We start from the raw sequence: 21319 nt of genomic DNA on the forward strand, positions 1-21319 counted from the left end.
GTTCTATGCTGAAAATATCAAGTTAAATGAGTGCAGATTTAGCTATAGATGTGTCTATTTATAAATATTCATGCTTTTATGTTATAAATGTTATGAAAATGTATTACGTATAGGTATTTTTATTTCTGCACATAAATATGATACAAAGGCAGCTTTTGAAACTGCCCTTCATGTTATCAAATACATGTTTTTTCATGTTCATTCTTGTAAGCAGCTGCCTGCCGCTCTTCCGAAAACATCGAGTTAAAAAGAGTGCAAATTTAGCAATCGATGTGTCGATTTTATAAATGTTCATGCTCCTATGTTTAAAATGCGTATGAAAATATATTACGCATAGGGTATTTTTATTTTTGTACATATGATATAAATTAAGGCAGCTTTTGTAACTACCCTCCACATTGTCAGCGGATGTTTTTTCATGTTCGTTCTTGTCCGGCACTGTTCCGAAAAATGCATGGTTTTATTTCATTAATTATGCATCTTTTCCATTAATCCTTTAAAAAGTTATACATTACTTCACTGTATCCAGTAATACATAGGCGGCATGCTTATTGCATAGAAAAATTATGTGATTACGTTCGCAATTTTCCTTTATATCATCGTAATACGAACTTTACGTTATTTATTTTATATCAGCGTGAAACCAACAGTAAAATGTGTTCTTTCAAGCACAGTAGTTTTGATTAAAATTATTTTATCTCAATTTTATCTACGGTTGTGTTTGATGGCATACGGTTACTGGAGTTTTATACTGGTTGCCGATTCACGATAATAGTCATTAGCAGCTTGAACAGTTTTCTCAGCTTCAGTTATAACAGTATATTTAACAGTATATTTCCCGATTGATCTTTGATCTATATTGATCTATATTGATCTTTGATCTATATTTATCTTTGATCTATATGGATTTTTGATCTATAGCGAATAAAGTTATTACATTAAGATATCTCAGTTCTATTCTACATAACGTCATTTATAACAACTACGGTAATAGTGTTCTATAGTCTGATGATTGAAATACAAGCCAAATGGTTGTTATCGAAGTCGGTTGTACTTAGAAAAAAAATTGTTTCACGTTCGGTTGTTCATGGCTGTACACGTTTATGCAACGAGTATAATGTTAAAACCTTACTTTCATCTTTCTCTTCTGCTGATTTTGAACTTATATTACTAGAAGATGGGATAAAGTTAGGCTATTGTAATTTGGTCTCTCGTAAAATCGGATTATCGTAAGCCATGCCGTTAGAGGGATCAATAATGTATGATACTTTTCATTAGCAACACAGCTTTCTCCATCTTCCACAGATGCAATGAACTATGTCATTGTATGAAACACCTAGATTTAGGAACCTAAAGATACTCATATATTATCATAGTTTTGGAGGTTGAGGTCAATTGTCTGAAAATCTTTTATCGGAAATTGACTAAAGGTGGCAAACTCCCAGTCAGTTTACAGTACTTAGCTCCCACCAATGAGTAAGTCTATCCTGATGTTAAGATGCCAGGTTTGTTTCATATATAAGCTAATAAATTTTTTAATAAATTTCTATTTTTTATAACTAACAAACCTGAGGTCTTAACATATGAAGGCCCACCTCGAACCACCCCTCTGACTGTTAAACTGGGTTGGAAGAGTAACTGATGGGATCATGAGATGCCAAAGGTATTGTGGGAGATCCCACAGACCACTCATGATCAAGCACAGATGCCAGTATAGTTCCTTGCGTACATAATTTTTTAAAATTCATTTTACCAGTTTTTCCAGCTGGTGCTAGAAGATTTATTCTAGTGTTGAGGCCTCAGGTTTGTTAGTTATGAAAAATGGAAATTGATTAAAAAATTGGTCATATTTTATCCTAATGTTTTCCAGATTTAATTATGTTTTTGTGAAATATGTAATTTTGAACAGCTATCTAGTATAGCTTTCAGTTCCTTCTCGAGACTAAAAGGGTATTTATTTTCAGGGATGGAGGTCGTCCAAGAACACCCATGAAGAAAGGGCTGTCAGATGGTATTTTATCTTCTCTCACAAGTAGTGTGAGTACACAGCCCCCAAAGCCTTCTCTCTCAGCAACAGTTATTCCAAAGAACCACTCTCCCTCATGTGTCTAGTTCACCAAAGTCAGAGGTACTGAAAAAGAAAAACATGGCTAGTGAGCAGAAAACAAATAGCAGAGTGCCTGGGGAAGGTTCATTGCCTCCTCCCCCAGTACCTGCGAGTGGTGGCCTTAGTATTAAGTCAGTGGAAAAAATTAATGAGGGCGCCAGTAGGATTATACAAAGTACAGGTAATAATTTCACTGCAGAGCCCAGTGTTAGTAAGGAGAGAATAAAACCTGAAACAACTATAATTCCTAGTGTTGAAGAAAGTGCTTCAAAAGTTAGTCTTGAAGAAAAATTGACTTCTAGAAAAGGTGATGTAAGTGTTATAGATTTATCAAGTGATGATGATAAGACAGATGTGAAAGTAAAACTTAACCAAGTTTTATCATCAAAATCCAGTGATCTCGGAAATGAGAAAAAAGACGAGGAAAAGGAAAGTGTTGCAGTTTCCAATACTACACTTATAACCAAGTTTGAGGAGGTTGAAGTGAAGAATGAAGACAACTTGGAGGAGGAAATGAATCTGGTTATGAATGAACTGCTGCAGATTTCAAAACAAAAGTCTGTTGATGGAAATCCTGATAAACTAACTTCTCCAAAAGACAATGTCCCTTCATCAACTGTTATCACAATGGCTTCAAAGGATCCAAATGACGTTAAATTGCAAGTACAAAGTCAAATGCAACAGCAAGTCTCACAATCAAGTGCTCCTTCTATTCAAACAGATAAATACTCTCAAAAATCAAGTACATCTGCTGTCCATTCAGACAAGTATTCTCATAAAGCAAGTGCATCTTCAGTACAAGCAGATAAATATTCTCAAAAACATCATTCAACATCACCAACATACTCTTCTCAGACCTCCCCAGGGAGGAACCAAAGACCAGGTCATCATACTTCACCAGTCCAAGAACAGAAAACAAATCACCCTCATGTTGATCATAAACAGCATCATGCATCCCCGGTAGATCCTCTCAAGCAGCAGTCTCAACCCAGTCCGTCATCAGCTCACCATAAATCACACTCAAGTGTCCAGCTGAATTCCTCCATTCAGTCTCACTCGTCATCTCATTTGCCAAAGGATGTACATCAGCCCAAATCTATGCAACAGTCACAGTCTCACCATCATTCCTCTGTTAGTCTGCAAAAGCCAAGTTCTCAACAGTCATTAGGTTTACCATATTCCTCACAGTCACAACCTATGAAGACTGTTTCTGACTCTTCTCATAAGAAGCTAAGTTCCCAGCAGTTCTCACAATCTCTCCACTCGCAGTCAGTTTCACAAAAGTCCATCAATGTGTCTGTGTCATCATGGACTAAACCAGAAGCCTCTTTGAGCACTAAACATTCTCCAGAAAGTACAAAAAAGACTCACACTTCGTGGGCATCAAGCAGCGATGTGTCTGTGTCACGCCAAAAGCAACAAGACGATATTCAAGTTGGTAAGTGAATTCCATTTAGAATAAATAGTTGCCTTAAATTTTTAAATGCTTTTGATTGTATTTACAAATACACATGTTAATTTAGTGTGTAATTGTACTATACTGTATTGTTTTGGGAAGGTTTGGTTTACTGATAGTTTTTCTTGCTTAGGAAGGTAATATGCGTTTGCGTGGTTGCTTTATTATAACTTGCAGGAGACAAGATGAAACTTGGACATTATTCAGCACTGTTTCTAAAACAGCTTTGTAATTTGATTAACAGGATTTTCCTAAATTTCATTGTGAACCTTGTGAAAATTAATTACTAGTTCTGATTACATTAGAATTCAATATTTTTTTCTGGAGAATGTAATTGCAATTTTGATTTATAAACTAGTAATACTATTTAGCAATTAATGAGGGAATATGCTTGCCAGTAGTGAAATTAGATTTAGATTTTTGTACCAGCGATCTTTTTTTCACTTTTTTTTGTAGTGTAATAGAGTTAAAATTAATTATGCTTTGTTATTGGAGTTGATTTATTGCCAGTATACAGCAAAAAAGTCAAAATTGGTATATGATAGAAATACCAGAAGTGTTATAAACTGACGTTATTTTGCTATTAAGGAAATGGTATCAACTTCCAGTTTGGCTTTTAATCACCAAACAGAAGTCAAAGTGCTGGAAATGGTATTGGCAAAGTGAAATTGCTTGCATTTAATTGAGGATGCTTCACTAGTTCAAATCACTCTTTTGCTTGTCGGAGAACTTCACTTACCTTCCTTTTCTTGCTCACTAATGCACTTATATAGTTGGTGTGGTCTGCGTCATTTTTATGTGGGGACCTTGAAGTTGGCTCTAGTTGTAAGCTCTGCATCATATTACCTCTTGGGAGTCCCAAATCACTTATTTCATCTGGTTGTATCACCTCCTTTTATAACTTGGCACACTAGGCAAATTAAAAAACATGGTACCCATTTAACTAACAATTGGCAATAATGATTAAATAACTTGAAAATATTTTAATCGATTTTATCAGTGTAGTGTTTAGTTTGCCCTGTGTATGTGGAGAACATAGCTGAGTTCAGTACTCTATGTGTATCATTTCACATATCTTCCTCGGTTTTTGAAGTTTCCCTTTCAGTACTAGAAATCCCTACTAAGTCGAGTTTTTTAAATTTTTTTTTTATATAAAACTGATGTATTTCATAGGCACTAGGCCTGATACCCATCAATTTTTCCAAGTGGTGTGGATGATGACTTTGAGAGTTGATGCTTTTGTTTGTGTGTTTGTGGAGTTTTTTATGACTGTATTTAACTTTATTTCTTGTTCTTCCTGTTCCTGTGGTTGTTTTTCACATCTAAGATAATAGAATAGTTCCTCATCTGGAAGTTGTTGGGAGTAACAGATCAAAACATGCAAGTAGCCTACACCTATTGCATATTCACTCAGTGCTTGATGATTGATGGGGGACTAGCTTATTTCCATCGGACATGTAGTGAACCCAAGAAAGGTCCGAGAGATTGTTAATCACAGTGTTGTGAACTAGCAAAGCATAGAGTATAACATTTGACGTCACTGTATATTGACTAATTTGAGAAGACAGCCTGTGCTATGGTTTTGGCTATACTGGCAGTAAAAGAAAAATTGTGATTGTATGACGTGTGACTTCTTGGCATTATCTGGATAGGGCTGAGTCAGAATTCTAAATGCAGTGGAAGATGATAATTTCATCAGTAATATTCTTTTTTGTCCATTAGTTTCTCCAGTGGATCCCCTGGCCAACCTGAGGATGATGCATGGGCTGAGTGTTAGCAATGTAAACAAAAAAAACTCAGGATCTTCATCTGTGTATCATAGCCCTGTTTTGGCCACTTCAGCTACAACTTACAACCCAACTAGTAAGCTGTAATTTTATTTGTGAGAGTGGTCAAAGAATAATCATTCATACCTGTAGGGGCTAGTGCATTCAGCAATATATCTGACTTCACAGAGACATTGTAGGGTTCTAATTGAACAGCAAACCATACTGAAAATTCATGCTATTGTTGTATTGCTATAATAGAAAAGCTTTGAGAGTCATTAGTTAAATGTGATTGCCAGTACCTTTATTTTTTGACAGTGGAAAAATCTTACCTTCATTTTTTGCACATGTATTTTGGGGATTAAGGATTGCCTGTAATGAAATAGCCTCCAGCCAGCTCAAAGTAATCATTTTACAGTATTTCTTTGCTTTAGTACCTCAGCTTTTTTTTCCATAGCAGTGCTGTATAATATACTGTGATTACAAAATTAGGTACAGTTGTGTATTCAGACCTTTAAGAAATTTGCACAATTTGTCTTTCTTATTTTAGGGACATGAAATTATTAGGTATACTTCCTCATGCATGTATCCTTGTACGTTATGTGTGTGTACTCTGATTGAAGTACAGTTATTTTAGAAAGGTTTTCATGAATTACCACTGGTATGTTACTTGATTCTCTTAATTATAACAGTGCAAAATTTTTATTGATCACTAAGTTTACAGACTTCCAGCACTAAGTATAAAGGAGTTTAACCAGACTGATTCACATTTCCAAGCTTTCAGTGGGCTGACCCTAAACTTTTGTGTTGTTATGATTACTGGAAATTGGAGGAAGTCAAAGTTACAAAAGTGGGACAAGAGAGCGAAGTGAACTGGTGAATAAGTTTCTGAGAGTAGAGAAAATGGTCTTATGTCTTGTTTAATTTTTAAAGTAATAGGGGTCACCCTAATTAATTCGAGGGTTTCATTGTCATGTCCTTACCACGTAATTTTAAGAAATTGTACTTGTTAACTCTTTGGTTGCCAGGGCATGATAACAACAAATTGGGAGCACTTACAATATGTTTCATGTCATAATTGTGGCTGATTCTTGTGGTTCATTATGTCTCGTGACTGTAGGGATTTCATTTTATCTTGTGACTGTAGGGAAGTATTCCTATACTAGAACTTTTGCTGTCAAGTGATACTGTGTATACAAATGGCTTATGAAGAGAGGTTGGTATAATGGAAAGGCAGTTATCAGAATGATACTCACAGGCGTTGAATCTTTGAAGCAAGTGGCAGCTTTAAAGCCCAAGAGGCAATAAACCAGTGAGCGTGATCACTGTATGATTTGTATTTGTGTTAATTGGAAATGTTAGTGAGTCCCTGTACATAGTTTTTATACAGTATTTCTGTAATTTTGAATGTATATATTGAATAATAAGTAATTTGATAGGGTAAAAGTGGATAGGGAATTGCAGGTTTGACCCTAAAGTAAGCAGAAGAGGTGGACAAAGCCCAAAAAACATATAGCCCTCTTTATAGAGACGATAGTCCAGTTTGAATGTGATGCTGGTTTGGTTTTTTGACTTCCTGGCCAAGAAAATCTATCATCAGAAGCATATGTTTTTTTTTTTTTTTTTTTTTTTTTTTTTTTGAGGGGTTGGGGTTGGCTTGATAAGGTAAGTATATCTTGTTTAAGCAGACCACAGAGCTGATTAACAGCTCTCCTATGGTTGTCCCGAAGAATTAGATTTTTTACTTGGCAAGGAACCAGTTGGTTACTTGGCAACGGGACCTACAGCTTAATGTAGGATCTGAACACATTGATAAATAAATTTCTATTGTCAGAAATAAATTTCTCTGATTTTTGAGGGGGGGTTGGCTGGTAGCTTGATAATAGATAGTTAACACATGGCTAGCCAGAGCCACTTAGGATTGGACAGGAATATGTACTTGAGACAAGCGCTGTAACTTCATAGTTTTGAAGGCCTTTTTGCACACAATTTATTCCTGCGGGAAGGCTTGACCATTATGAATAACATTGGCTCAGAAGAACCATGGTCAATCAATGTATGTACCTGTGCACAACTATCATAAGTTATCACTAAAAATATCTTGATGTATAGTTCCAGAGACTTATGACTATCATTAGTTGTTAAGAGTTCTGCAGGAACATTGAAGACTCAGACATTGTGTATTCTCACATTAACATCAAGGTTCTTCTTTATATCAGTTGGGAATATCCTATTTTATATTCACCTGAAAGGTTTGTATTTTGAGTAACTGATCCATATGGCATTTTGTTAGAAAAGAAATTGCATGGACCCAGCCGTCTCACAGTAGGACACACAACTTGATGATTGGTGGGTAATAGCATCCATGACCAGGAAAATGAGAACTTACAAGAGGGATTATTGCCAGACTTGCCTCACAGACTGCTTGATATGTGCAAGAGCAAATAGATACCCAAGCACTTATGGCCAGCACAAATTGTGTAATATTGTTTACTTGTGTTCTGTCTTCCTTGTACTGAAAGTTGCAGAACATTTACTGTTAACGTCTTTCTTTGTGAGAGGCTTGTAATTACAGTTAGCATCATGTAAAGTCTTGGAGCTTCATCGTTAGGGATATTGAAATTATTTTTTTAATTTTATTTGTTTTCGTCTGTGTGATGCAGAAGGTAAGGCTTTTACTCTGGCAAAGTCTAGGGAGTGTGTGGTATGAGGGTTTGCTACAAGGAACTTAACTAAACTTTATTGTATTTAGTCATAGTGCTAGACTTGAAGGATTTGCCTGTAGGATTTTGACTTAAACTTCAGTTAAAGTTGGAACATTGTACAAGTAGGAGAAGACTAAAGAGAATAGTTAAAAAGTAAACGACACAAAGCATTCCCAACTGACACTGAAAATGATTTGTGATATTAATTGAATTATGTCATTCAAAGCACTGTATGGGGGCTAGTTAATTGTAAACTAAGGTAGGCTTTTTTTTGTGTAAGAAAACTAAATTCTAAAAGGATAAGAATTTGTTAAGGCATTCAAGACATTGTCTAAATTGAATATCTGAGCTTTCTAACTAGATTTCATGTAATGTAGAAAATGGGATCAGTCGTGAGGAAATTGCTTTTATTACCTTACTTTTGCTATGCTTTTTATTTGTGTTTCTTGGCTTTCTGCTGTTATTTTTTTTTGCATTACTTTCCTTATTGATATTTTTTTTATTAGTTTAATGTTGCTTTGTATTTGTTGTTGCCTTGACATTTATTTTGTGATCCATTTTTGTAATTCTTATTCTTTCTTACTGACATAAATAATATATGCCTACATATGTGATGGCTTAATGTTCTTTCTGTATTTTCTCTTAAAAAAAGACTCACTTAAATTTTCTGTACTAAGTACATAATTTGTTTCCTCACAGCCCCATTACTCATGCATAAACACCAACATTTGTGGTCTTTGAAGGTTCCCAGACCCTACTATCTTGTGGGTAGCAGGAAGATGACGATCACCAGTAGTACAATGCATGTTCCACCTGTACTCTGAGGCAGCCATCACTTAACATCCTCACATTTAGAGAGCCTACAGCACTGTTAACATCTTTGTCCAGTACCCCCGTCCACAGCTTGTTATCTCTGCTGAATTGTCATTTTTCATAATTACTCCATAACCATTATTTTGTTATTCATTACTACTTAAATTGTGACCAGTTTTTATTTACTTCTTTCTCATATTAAATGATTAAAAGTGGGATTCCATTGCCATAAGTGATAAAAATTGTGATTTCTTTCTCAAATTAAATGTACAAAGGAGGATTTCTTCCCTTAAGTGATAAAACGTGGTATTTCTATGCCTCAACAGGTACCAGGTATTTAGTGATATATTCTTTTAACCATGGGATTATATATGATGATTCTTGCAGTTTTCGGTTAGTATATAAGTATGACAAATTTTCTAAGACAATTTGTATTTTTCATAGCTACAAACCTGAGGTCTTAACAATAGGATAATTTCTAGCGCCTAGCTGGATCTGGTTAAAAAACATGAAAGCAAGGAATCTTGTAATATCTGGCAATGCATTCATAGATTGGGTTGTGAAGAGTGGCCAAGGACCACTCACCTACGCCACCGCATCAGTCTTTCCCAACTCAGGATGTCTTAACACACAGAGGGCTGGGTAGAGGCGGGCAGAATAATGTTAAGACCTCAGGTTTGTAGCTATGAAAAATACAAATTGTCTTAGAAAATTTGTCATTTGTTCATACGCGAACAAACCTTCGGTCTTAACAATAGGATAGACCTCATACTTGGAGGGAGGTACAAGACATCCTAAACTGGCTGGGGGCCCACCCACCAGTCCAGCTTCCAGAAGAAAGGACTTCTGGAGAGGGACTGAAGCCCGTTGAGAAGCTAGATAGATAAATTGATATCTAACCACTCAGACCCTGAGTGACGTACAATGATATATGGGAGAACCATTGTATAGGGAACCAAAGAGAAACTTTGACTGTCCAATAGCAAACCAATACACCAGGGTTTGTAAGCGCCTCAGTGGCGTGGTTGGTATGGTGTTTGCGTCCCACCTCAGTGGTCGCGGGTTCGATTCTCGGCCATTCCATTGAGGAGTGAGAGATGTGTATTTCTGGTGATAGAAGTTCACTCTTGACGTGGTTCGGAAGTCACGTAAAGCCGTTGGTCCCGTTGCTGAATAACCACTGGTTCCATGCAACGTAAAAACACTATACAAAACAAAAAAACCAGGGTTTGTATTACTCCCAACTCCTCCTTGCCAAGGAGTGGAGCATATGCTACCGAATAGAGGTTTTGATATTTGTATAATAAGTGACCACACTATCAGTATGACTTCCTTACTCACCTGTACCAGACCAGTCCAGCGAATGACTTGTCTATTCCTTAACCCGCCCGAAGGAAGAAGGAAAGGTACAAGAAAAAGGAGGAGACCAGCCAACTCACTCATTCTCTCATCCACACAATCTTCTTAGGTAAGATACAAAAGTGCCCTGTTAAGGGCAACTATGAGTTACACAACCTGTTGGGCAACCACCACAGTACCAAGGGAAAATGTGTCCACAGATCTGTGGGCAACATCCTTGAGATAGAAAGAGGTGAACGGGGACTGGCATAACCAAGTACCAGCGCTCAGCAGCCTATGTACAGAGAGGGACCAATACCCCTAACATCATGCGCTGTAGCCTGCACATGCGTGGTGGTGGAATCATCAAGAGTCAAGTATGCCTGTCTGATGGCTTCCCATATCCAAAAAGAGATAGTGTTCTTAGACACCTCTTTCTTCATACGGCCTGTGCTAACAAAAAGTCTGTGGCAGCTTGGTCTACGACGCTTTGGGCACCAAGAAGATGTGACTGTAAAACCCTGGAGACGGACGCACCACTTATTCTATCCCATCCTTATCCAGTATCTTCTGCACTTCCTCCCGAAGAGCCAAGAACTTCAGAGAATCTGGAGGATATGCCTTCCTGAGCTCCAACTTGTCCGACAGAGGAGAAGAGAAGTCGAATGGCAGTAGGTACCCCACCCGAAGGACATTTACCACCCACTTCTCCGCCCCATAACTCTGCCACTTGGCCCAATGGCCCGCCAGGCACGCCCCCACCCATGGTGCAGGAGAGGGAGAGGTGCCTAACCAACCAATGGCCCCCTTTACCTCTGCCCCTTTGGCCCCTTCTTGGCTTAAAGGAACGAGAGTGAAAGGGACATTGATCCTCTGACGTAGGCCGAGTCGAACGGGAATGCCCTGCCGAACTCGAACTCCTTGACGGCCTACCAGGCGACGATCTTCATGACTGCTGCTGGACAGGGAAAGGAGGAGGAGCTGGACGTCTCCGAGGACGAGACTCCAACTTAGACAGGGCCTGGTGCACCAGTCTGTCTTTGGTGTCAGCCTGACGCTGGTCTATCGCATTCTCGAGCTCGGTCCGAGGAAACAAATATTGGGACTTCAACAGATCTCCGTTCCTCAATGCCAGCAAGGACTCCGTGTCAACTGATCTTTCCATCCTAGACAAAGCCGCATCTCGTCTAATCAAAAGGTTGGCCCATAAATTAACACTGAGGTGAGCCATATACGAAAACGCCTTGCCTCCGGACTGCAACAGACTGGCAAGGGAGGATGCACTCACCAACCCTTCTGGGGACCTGTCAGAAGCTATCTTGGCAATGACCGCAGACCAGAAGTCCAGCCAAGAAACCGTCTGCAACATGGAGGCTGCCATAGATTCCAATGCTGAGGCATTTTGCAGAGACAAGGACGGAGCCACCGATCTCATAGCTCCAAAGTCAATCATGGCTTCAGGCTAATGACGTCTGGGTTAAGATGGCGCAACATCAAAAATGCAGAGTACTTCCTGTGTCTCGTGAGAGGCATGGGTAGTAGCTTGGCAGAGCCCCTAGAGCAAAGCGAACCGTCCCGGTCCGAAACAGAGCCGTTAACCTTATGCAAGACCGACTGGACGTGCCCCGACAAGGGAAGCTGAAGAGATGATTTGGGATCCTGCGTAGCTCCCACCAAGGCTTCCAAGCAAGAAGTTGTGTAAGATGACCGAGCCTTAGTCCTACTTTCCAAATTGTTGAACCCACGAATGAGATCAACAACTTCCGAAAAAGAAGACAAAAACTATTGCGTGTCTCCCTCTTGGCAACGGAGACCGACGACGAGAAGGATGTGTAGGATTCTCTAAGGCACCTTCCGCATTAAAATTAACGGAAGGATCAGCAGCCAAACAGCCCGAAACACCAACTAACCTGTCTGGGCTGGGTCCACGCGTCGGCTCCCGAGATGAACCCTCTATAACACTAGGAACATCACTACGTACTCCTCCAACAGATGACTCATTAACATGTCCATGAATGGTCACGGACTTGGCAGACGTACGAACGTGAGTTGGAGAGGAATCTTGAACACTCGAGATTGAAGGAGAATCCCCCAAAGTTGAACTCTTGGAAGCACCAGTGAGAGGGGGAGGCAAACACTCCTGCTGCACCAACTCCGCGCTCACCACCTTCGACCTCTTGACAGGCGCCTTGAGATCCTTACGGCAACGAATAGGCCTTGAAGAAGGAGCACTTGCATCATGTGCACGGACAGGGGAGGTTGCAACACACTTGCGATGCGCATGGATGGGGGAGGTTGCAACAAGCGCGCAATGTGCACAGACAGGGGAGGTTGCAACACTCCCGTAATTCAATGCAGAGGACGAAGCAGCCACTGCAGATTGCACAAGGGAAGACACACTAACACACTCTGAAACACCAATACTTTCGAGAACACGTCCGCGTTGTTCCTCCCTCGTAGGCGAAGAAAGAGCAAAGTCCTTAGCCTTCCAATGCTTGATACGCCGACGTTGCATAGAGGGGGAAGAGGGAGAGGAAGGCAGCAGCACTGGTTTCTTATGCAATATCTTTGCAGAAGGTGGGGACGAAGCAACTCGTTTCCTTCCAGTCCTCCCAACTGACATGGCAGCCAATTTATCATCCAAAACAAGAGTCCAACTTCTTAAGCACTGCCTGGCATATAACCTCAGACTGAACTGCAAGAGAAGGCTCCGATGACATGGAAGGGAGATGTAGCAAACTGGGCGGCAGAGGTGACGTCATGGCTGAGAGAGGCAGTGCAGAGGAGACGACTGGGAGTGATGTCACGGCTTCCCTTTAGTGTGAAGGGGAATCAGACGCCACTGGCGGAGGAATACACGACAGCTCCCGTGACGTCATCAACGGGGCTGACACCACAGCTTTCTCTCCGACTCGAAGAAGCGGCAACAGTCACTGGTGGAGCAATACAAGATGGCTGACCTTGGCTACCCACGAAACAAGGCCGGGAGGAGGGGGGATGGCCTTGCCAGCCTGAGGAGGGGGATAGCGAGCTTCCATAAAGTACGCTAGCAACCCCTCCAAGGTCAGGGGACCCCCTAGCCTGAGCGTCTTCCAAATTGCCGCCATCTTGGACGCCTCCGACTCTGGAATAAATGAGAATGATGAAAAAGTCTCCCCCGTTCCAGGAATCAAATTAACTCACGAAGAAGGGGCGACATTACAAAAATCAGCCTGGTGGCTTCCCAATACTTCCAGCGATGAATCAATGGAAGAAAAGGAAGGAGACACAGGAACAACACTACTATCGGGGGGTGAACACTGCAGGAGACGAAGCATCGGGAAGAGGCGAAAAATCTTCCCAAGAAGGAAGAGTCGTAACCCTCCGATGCTCTCTCTCTTGCTATAAAATGACTTCCACTGCTCTTTAGGCCATGCCCGGCACTCCGTGCTAGGATGTTATAGTACAAAAATTAGAACGGCACTTGCTACACACGATGTGGGGATCGGTTGCCGCCAAAGCCGAAAAACGAGAACACAGGAAACCTAGAATTCCGGAGCGCACACGTTGACGAGGCCAAGAAGGAGCAGAAGAAGCCATAATATCAGCCAAACACACACACACACTAAACACAAGTGAAACGGGCAATGAACCGGGTAAAGGCCAAGAGAGGTTAACCACGACTCTCGCCCAGGCAGTTAAAGAAGACTGACGCGGTAGTGTAAGCGAGTGGTCCTTGACCACTCTTCACCCGATCTACGCATGCGTTGCCAGATATCACAAGATTCCTTGCTTTCATCTGATTTTTAACCGGATCCAGCTAGATGCTAGAAATTATCTTACTGTTAAAACTGAAGGTTTGTTAGCATATGAACAAAAATGTATTATTTAGTGAAATCTGCACCATGACTATTTGATTCATGATCATTGTTTCCAGCACCTTTCAGCTCTGAGTAACTCCGCTGTTTTATTATTTCTTTTCAGCTGGATACAAAGCATTTTGCATGAGTTTATTTATACTCATCCATAGATTAATAGTGGAATGTACAGCAGCTTGGTCTTTCTCCAACATTGCTATTTGATTGATGGGGTTGCTATGAAGCACTTTGAATTTCTATAACAAAATAAGTTTTTTCATAAAAACCAATGACTCAAATACTAGTGAATTCCTTCCACATAGCTCGTCTGATATAACAGCCTCGTTATCAGATTACATTAAATCTGAGGAATGTGATTGATGGTCCAGATGACACATTCATCATATTACTACTGATCTTCTGGCTGTTAGATGACTATAGAGTCTGAGAACGTTCAGAGACCTTGAATATGGTCATATGAGTGATGTGTAGAGGGAAAATCAAATTTTTTTATATGAATTCAATATTTGTAAACATATTTTTCCATCTTTTGAATATGCTTTCAAATATCTATTCCTTAATTGACTGTGAAGAAACATAGGCCCATAGTTTTCTTAATCGCCTAACTTTTGTTGGCAAATATTTTTTCAATGATATTGAACTACGTACTAAACAAATTTCCATTGACTTTGAGGTGATATTTTGTACTATAAATAGACAGTGATTGAGAACAAAGTTCTACTCAAAAGGGAAATTCTTCACTAATTACACTCAACAAGTACTAAGCATCAGTAATTTGTTCCGATACGTAATACAAACCATCGGTCCTTTAACAATAGGAATGTAACTTGCGGCAGCTGGAACTGGTCGTAAGCTTCAAACAAGGGAGTTCGTTAGTTAACTGCTTGTCCGACAGTCAGCGCACCGCGTGACTGGGAGGTGAAATATCACTTTGCTTTTGGCCGCGCTGGGTGACAGATGTGTTCTCCACTTCTCTCTGCCCGCCATCGTCGCATGCTTCGTTCTTCAAACTTTGGTTTGCCTTCTCTTACTAGTGTGTTTGTGTGAAAATCTCTCTCTCTCTCTCTCTCTCTCTCTCTCTCTCTCTCTCTCTCTCTCTCTCTCTCTCTCTCTCTCTCTCTCCGCCCGGGCGAAGGGAACCCCTCCTACTAACCCAACCTTTGCTCCCTCAGGTGTGCCTGCCGCGGGTGACGACCTCGGCCAGGTTTGGTTCTCGCTGGGTCTCCAGGGGACACCAAGTGTTCGGGGGCTGTTGCATCACCTGGCGAGTGGCTCTGCTCCGGTAACACACGCCCCGGCAACCACCACTACCACCACCGTCTCGACCCCGGGGTACTCCGCCCCTCCTCACCTGGTGTACACTCAACATGTAACCATGGTAACACCTTCAGCTGCTATCCAGGCGCCGCTTCCAGGTATTCCAAGGAGGGTCGTGACTCCGCCGCCCGGGTTCGCCGCTCTCGCCTCAGCCCCCGACTCCTAGTGCCACAAGAGCTTGCCCCTGGACCTGCCGCCAGTACCCAGGATGTCGGTGGCCGCTGCCCCGCCTCCTGCCGTACCTGGACCAACCCCTGCCGACGTCGTTCCAGCCCGTAGTGTTGCTGCTCGAGTTGCGGGTCCTTCCGGACAGGTGCAGCTGGGCCATGTTGCTTCGGCAATTGCCCCTGCTCCGTCCTGGATGGAGAACCTAACGCTTGTCCTGAGGAAGCTGACGAAGAAGAAGAGGAAGGTGTCGTCGTCGTCTGCTGCCGCCTCTTCCCCTTCAACTTCCAAGGCTTCACAGCCGAGGAAGAAGAAGGCCACCTCCTCCCCCTCTAAGAAGTGTCCTTCGGGAGCTTCTAAGGCCCCGTCTCTCTCCAGTGTGATGGTGGGGTCTTCTGCTGGTCCTCCCACTCCTTCGGGAACGGGGCCCGTCTCTCCTTCCACAAGGAAGAAGAAGATGGGGGACCAGAGGTGTACCGGCTAACACCGGTACCTCCTCACCTGGTGCTAGGGGCTCTGCCGCTACATCAGGTTCTGTCTCGGCCTCTCGTTCGCAAGAGGTACCGAGTGTGTGGTCGCCCGCGGGTGACCCTGCAGCCAAGGCTCAGGCTTCCAAGTTCACTCAGCGCCAGGACCGAGGCACGGAGCGGAAGACTGGTGAGAGTCGCTCAGGTGACTCCCGCCAGACCAGCGATTGCTCTCATAGCGATACGTGGGTACCCAGGGTTGACGTGACGGTCCTGGACCGGTCCCGGGCCGAGGCAAGGAAGAGGTCTCCTCGATCGCCGGAACCGGCTTTGGGTGGTTCCAGTGGCCCGACGCGCTGTGAGGACAGGCCCCGCTCCCCACCGCGACAGCGGACTCTGCCGGTCCCCTGGCCGCAGCTCCCACCGGGACCGGGCGGGTAGGGGGACCAGCAGCAGCTCCTCTGACGATCGGGACCGGAGCCGCGGTCTTCTGTCCAGCCACTCTCCCCCGGAGAGCGGCGCGACCAGGCCTGCAGCTCGATCACCACCGGGGATTGGCGATCGCCTGCGGCCCCCCAAGCACACCAGTTCTGCCGGTGGGCAAGGGGGGGCGTCAGGTCTTCCTCTCCGATCCCTTCAACTTCCTCGGATTACACCGGGAAGAGCGGAGCTAACCGGAGTGATCGTGGGGAGCGCGCTCCTCGCGATCCCACCACGACGCCCTACGAGCCTGGCACGGTCTTAGGACCGACCAGATCATATGCGCAAGTGGCTGGAGGAGACCAGGAGGGGTCTGTTGCGGGATCTTGGGAGGCGTTCTTGCTGGAGGGACGTGACAGTCCTACTCCACAGGATGCGGTCACTCCCGAGATCCAGAGGTCGTTTTCGAAGGTTATTGCGCTGATCCGTCAGCACAACGACCTTGGGGAAGGATCGACGCTCCCACCTTCTGAGCCTAGGTCCAGGCTCGAGTCGTTCTGGGGTCCTAAGAAGGAACCCAGGACGATGGTGGGTATGCCGTGATCTGCTCTGGCTGACTCAATGCTGGGCCAGGTGGACACTCTTGTCTCCGGACAGGAGGGTTCGCTACGGTCTGGCAGGTCCCTCCAAGCTACTTCCCCCGCCTCTACTGCGACAGAGAAGGTTCTACGTGCCATCGGAGGACCCTATGCCGCCCAAACAGGTTAAACCGGCGCTAGCTAGGCTAACTCCAGGGGTGTCTCTGCAGCAGCTCCAATCGGAGAACCTATGGTTCTCCCAGCAAGAGGCACTCGCCTTGGAATCGACCGCCATGGCGGCATTCCAAGCAGTCTTCTGGCTAGACCTGTGGTCCCTCACAGTGTCTAAGGTCGCGGCCACCTCGGGGAACATCTCTCCTGAAGGTGACCCGGCTTTTGGGAGACTGTGCCAGTCTGGAGGTAGAGCCATTTCCTACCTAGCCCACCAGATGGCAAACCTGTGGGCCAACCTGGTTCTTTGGCGTAGGGACGCAGTCCTCACCCGAGTGACCAGGGCAGCCGGGCGTGAGGCGGCTCTGGGTCTTCACAAAGGACCGGTGCAGAGTTCCTCTTCTCTCTTCTCAGGAGAGATGGTGGACGCTGTGGTGGAACGACGGTGCACTGACGACAGTGACCGTTTAGTACACCAGGCAGTCTCAAAGGCGGCTGGGCAGCTACGAGCTACTGCGGCCAAGTCCAAGAGTTTGGTTAGCACTTCCTCTGCGGCCAAGACGATCGCATCGTCAAAGCCCAGAGGAAAGACTGCCTTCAACTTCTTCAAGGAGCAACTGTCACCAGCCCTCCTCACGAGGGGGGAGCTGGGAAGAAGAAGTCGAAGAGAGGTGGGAAACGTTGTCCCCTTCACCTGCTGCTGGAAGGGGGGGGTTGCCTGGCGAGCCATTGGGCAACATGGCAGCTCTGTGGAGCGGAGACCTGGATAGTAGACGTCCTTCGGGAGGGGTATCTACTACCCTTCGAGTCTCGGCCACCCCTCACCTCCAACCCGGTCCACCTTCAGACTTGCGTTTCCGGATCATCCAAGGACGTAGCACTTCGGCAGGAAGTCTAAGCCATGCTGAGCAAAGGAGCCGTGGAGATCGTCAGGGATCGGTCACCGGGCTTCTACAGCCGTCTTTTCCTGGTGGAGAGGTCTTCGGGGGCCTGGCGCCCGGTGATAGATCTCTCTCCCCTGAACCGATTTGTTCGCCAGTCTCGGTTCACGATGGAGATGGCATGCTCTGTGCTCGACTCCATTGGGCAGAACGACTATGCTTTCGGTGGATTTGAAGGACACGTATTTCCAGATACCTGTTCATCAATCCTCCAGGAAGTACCTCCGCTTCATCCTTGACGGGACGGTGTACCAATTCAGGGCACTTTGCTTCGGTCTCTCAACCGCCCGACAGGTGTTCACGCGAGTGTTCACTCTGGTGTCTGCTTGGGCCCACTCATCAGGGGTACGTCTTTTGAGGTATCTCGACGACTGGTTAGTCCTGGCGAGTTCCCGCTCACAGTTGCTACAGGACAGGGATCAACTTCTCAAGTTCTGCCGCAATTTGGGGATCGTGGTAAACTTCGAGAAATCAGATCTCGAGCCCAAGCAGAGGATGAGTACCTGGGTATGCTGATCGATACGGTAGTAGGGCGAGTCTTCCCCGCAGACTCGTGGATCATCAGATACAGGGGGGCAGCCAACCAGTTCCTGTCTCGGCAGGAACAGCCAGCTCAGCAGTGGCAGGTCGTGATCGGCCACCTGTCGTCACTCGAGAAGTTAGTCCCTCACGGGTGTCTTCACCTGCGGTCTCTCCAGTGGAGACTAAAAAAGAGTTGGTCACAGGCAAGAGACCCACCGTACTTCCCTGTGTCCCTCATGGAGAAGGTGAGGCAGGACCTAGCCTGGTGGCTGGACGACAGGAACCTCGTAAGCGGAGTGCCTCTCCGCACTCCCTTCCCCCCCGGGAGATGTTGCTGTTTTCAGATGCGTCAACCGAGGGATGGGGCGTACACCTGGAGGAGTTGGTGACTGCAGGCATGTGGGATCATCATGACAAGCACCTTCACATCAACGTACTGGAGCTCAAGGCAGCGTTCCTCGCTCTCTAAGAGTTCCAGGACCGTCTGATGGGACACTCGGTGGTGTTGATGTGCGACAACACCACAGTAGTGGCATACGTCAACAAACAGGGGGGCCTAGTGTCCCTCCCGTTGCACCAGTTGACGTTGCAGGTGCACGAGTTGGCCGTGGCTCACTCAGTAGAGCTGTCAGCTCGCTACATTCCAGGCAAGAGAATGTAGTAGCAGACAAGCTCAGCCGTCAGGATCCGGCACAACAGGAAACTTCAGGTTTTCTTCTCGGCTGTGCCGGACCCATGGGCAGTGGTAGAGGACGCTCTTCAACACCCATGGGACAACCTCTTCATCTACGCCTTTCCCCCGTTCTGTCTGATTCGCAAGGTGATCAGCAGAGCGCTGGTCACCCCGAATCTCCGGATGATCCTGGTGGCTCCCAAATGGCCTCAGGCCATTTGATATCCGGACCTGCTGGCTCTGCTTGCGGAAGCAGCGAGAGAGATTCCCCCTTGGCACAACCTTCTCTGCCAGCCACACGCGGAACGGTACCACCAGTCGGTCCAGTCCCTTCGTCTTCATGGCTGGCTGTTATCCACCATCTCTTGCGAGCGAGAGGCTTTTCTCGCCGAGCAGCAACAGAGATGGCTGGGTATATCAGACAGTCCTCTGCAGCTGTGTACCAGGGAAAGTGGGCCGTCTTCTGTGGTTGGTGTCGTAGACGGGGTCTATCTCCTCTCAGAGCCACTCTTCAGCAGGTAGCAGATTTCCTTGTTTTTCTTCGCCGAGAGAAGCTCCTCTCCGTCCCCACAGTCAAAGGATACAGGGCCGCCTTGCCCCTAGTCCTGAAACTGAGGGGAGTGGATATCTCGAACTCGTTTGAGATCTCCCTTCTCATGAGGAGCTTCGAAAGGTCTTGCCCACCCAGGGAACTCAGGCCCCCGGGGTGGGATGTGACTCTCTTCCTTAGGAGTCTGACTTGAAGTCCCTTCGAGCCACTCCGAGAGTCATCAGACAGGGATCTGACCCTCAAGACCCTCTTCTTGCTGGCCCTGTCGTCGGCAAAAGAGTAGGGGAACTTCATGGTCTTTCCTTAAATGTCAAGCATTCCAGGGGATGGGGATCTGTGACGCTCTATTTCGTCCCAAACTTCGTAGCGAAGACTCAGAATCCTTCGGTTCCTGACGACCGGTTCAAGTCATTCACGATCCCCTCCCTATTGGACTTCACTGACAACTGTGCGGATGAGATGCTGCTTTGTCCTGTGAGGGCGCTATGGCACTATCTGAAGAGAACTCGGCACCTCAGGCCTAAGTGTCGACACCTCTTCGTTAGCACTGGGGTGACCAAGAAAGAAGTATCCAAGAACACTCTTTCTATCTGGCTGCGTGAGGTGATCAGGAGGGCGTACAAAGCTGATGGTAGCGACGACATCAGTACCCTTCATCCGAGAGCCCACGGAGTCAGAGGCATTGGTCCTTCTCTTGCGTTCCGCAAGAACTTCTCCGTGGCGCAGGTCCTGAAGGCGGGGATCTGGACCAACCAGACCACCTTCCCTTCCTTCTACCTTCGGGATATAGCCCACAGGTCCTTGGACACTTTTTCCTTGAGACCCGTGGTGGCTGCTCAACAGATTGTGTAGCTAACCCAGCACCTGATTGGACAGAACAGCATCGCATCCTTGTGTGACTGCATGAATGGATGAGTGAATGAGTGTGACTGGCTTCTCTTCCCCATCTTTTTCTCCCCCTCTTCCTGTGGGCAGAGGGACGCGGTCGTCACTACGCTGGAACAGGAGACCGATGCAGGTAAGCTACTCGACCGAGCTCCATCCTATCCCTTTCATTAGGGATAGGAGCGATTATCCACCACTTCCCCCAACAAGAGGGGGGAGTGGAAGCCAACAAGAGACAAACCCATGACTTCATATTGCCTCTTGCAATAGGAACAAGTTCTTGCTTGCTAGTTTTAAGAGGTACGCTGGCCTCCCTCTTATTACTTGGGCCTAGATGTCTGACCATTGACCCTGCGGTACATACCCCGATCATTGGGCAGAGGCTAGGATCCCTCCCTCTGCTCTTACGACCAGGGAGGGAACCAAGGTTGGACGAACACCAGTCTGTTCATTGACTCAGATTCCACCCACCAAGAAGTGAGTCTTCCTATTGTTAAAGGACCGATGGTTTGTATTACGTATCGGAACAAATAACAATTTGTCAAAAATTGTATTTTTCCTAACTATACAAACCTGAGGTCCTTTAGA

General features: G+C 45.2%; 1 protein-coding gene across 1 annotated transcript in view; it reads left to right on the forward strand.

The window, feature by feature from the left end:
- Positions 1–21319, forward strand: part of LOC135199281 (ubinuclein-1-like) — a 163749-nt gene that overhangs the window by 75746 nt on the left and 66684 nt on the right. Inside the window, 3 exon segments of the mRNA XM_064227186.1 lie at positions 1965–2103; positions 2105–3545; positions 5286–5426. Of these exon segments, the coding sequence (XP_064083256.1) occupies positions 1965–2103; positions 2105–3545; positions 5286–5426 (1721 nt within the window).

This window comes from Macrobrachium nipponense, chromosome 23 (assembly GCF_015104395.2).
Source record: "Macrobrachium nipponense isolate FS-2020 chromosome 23, ASM1510439v2, whole genome shotgun sequence".
NCBI lineage: Eukaryota > Metazoa > Arthropoda > Malacostraca > Decapoda > Palaemonidae > Macrobrachium > Macrobrachium nipponense.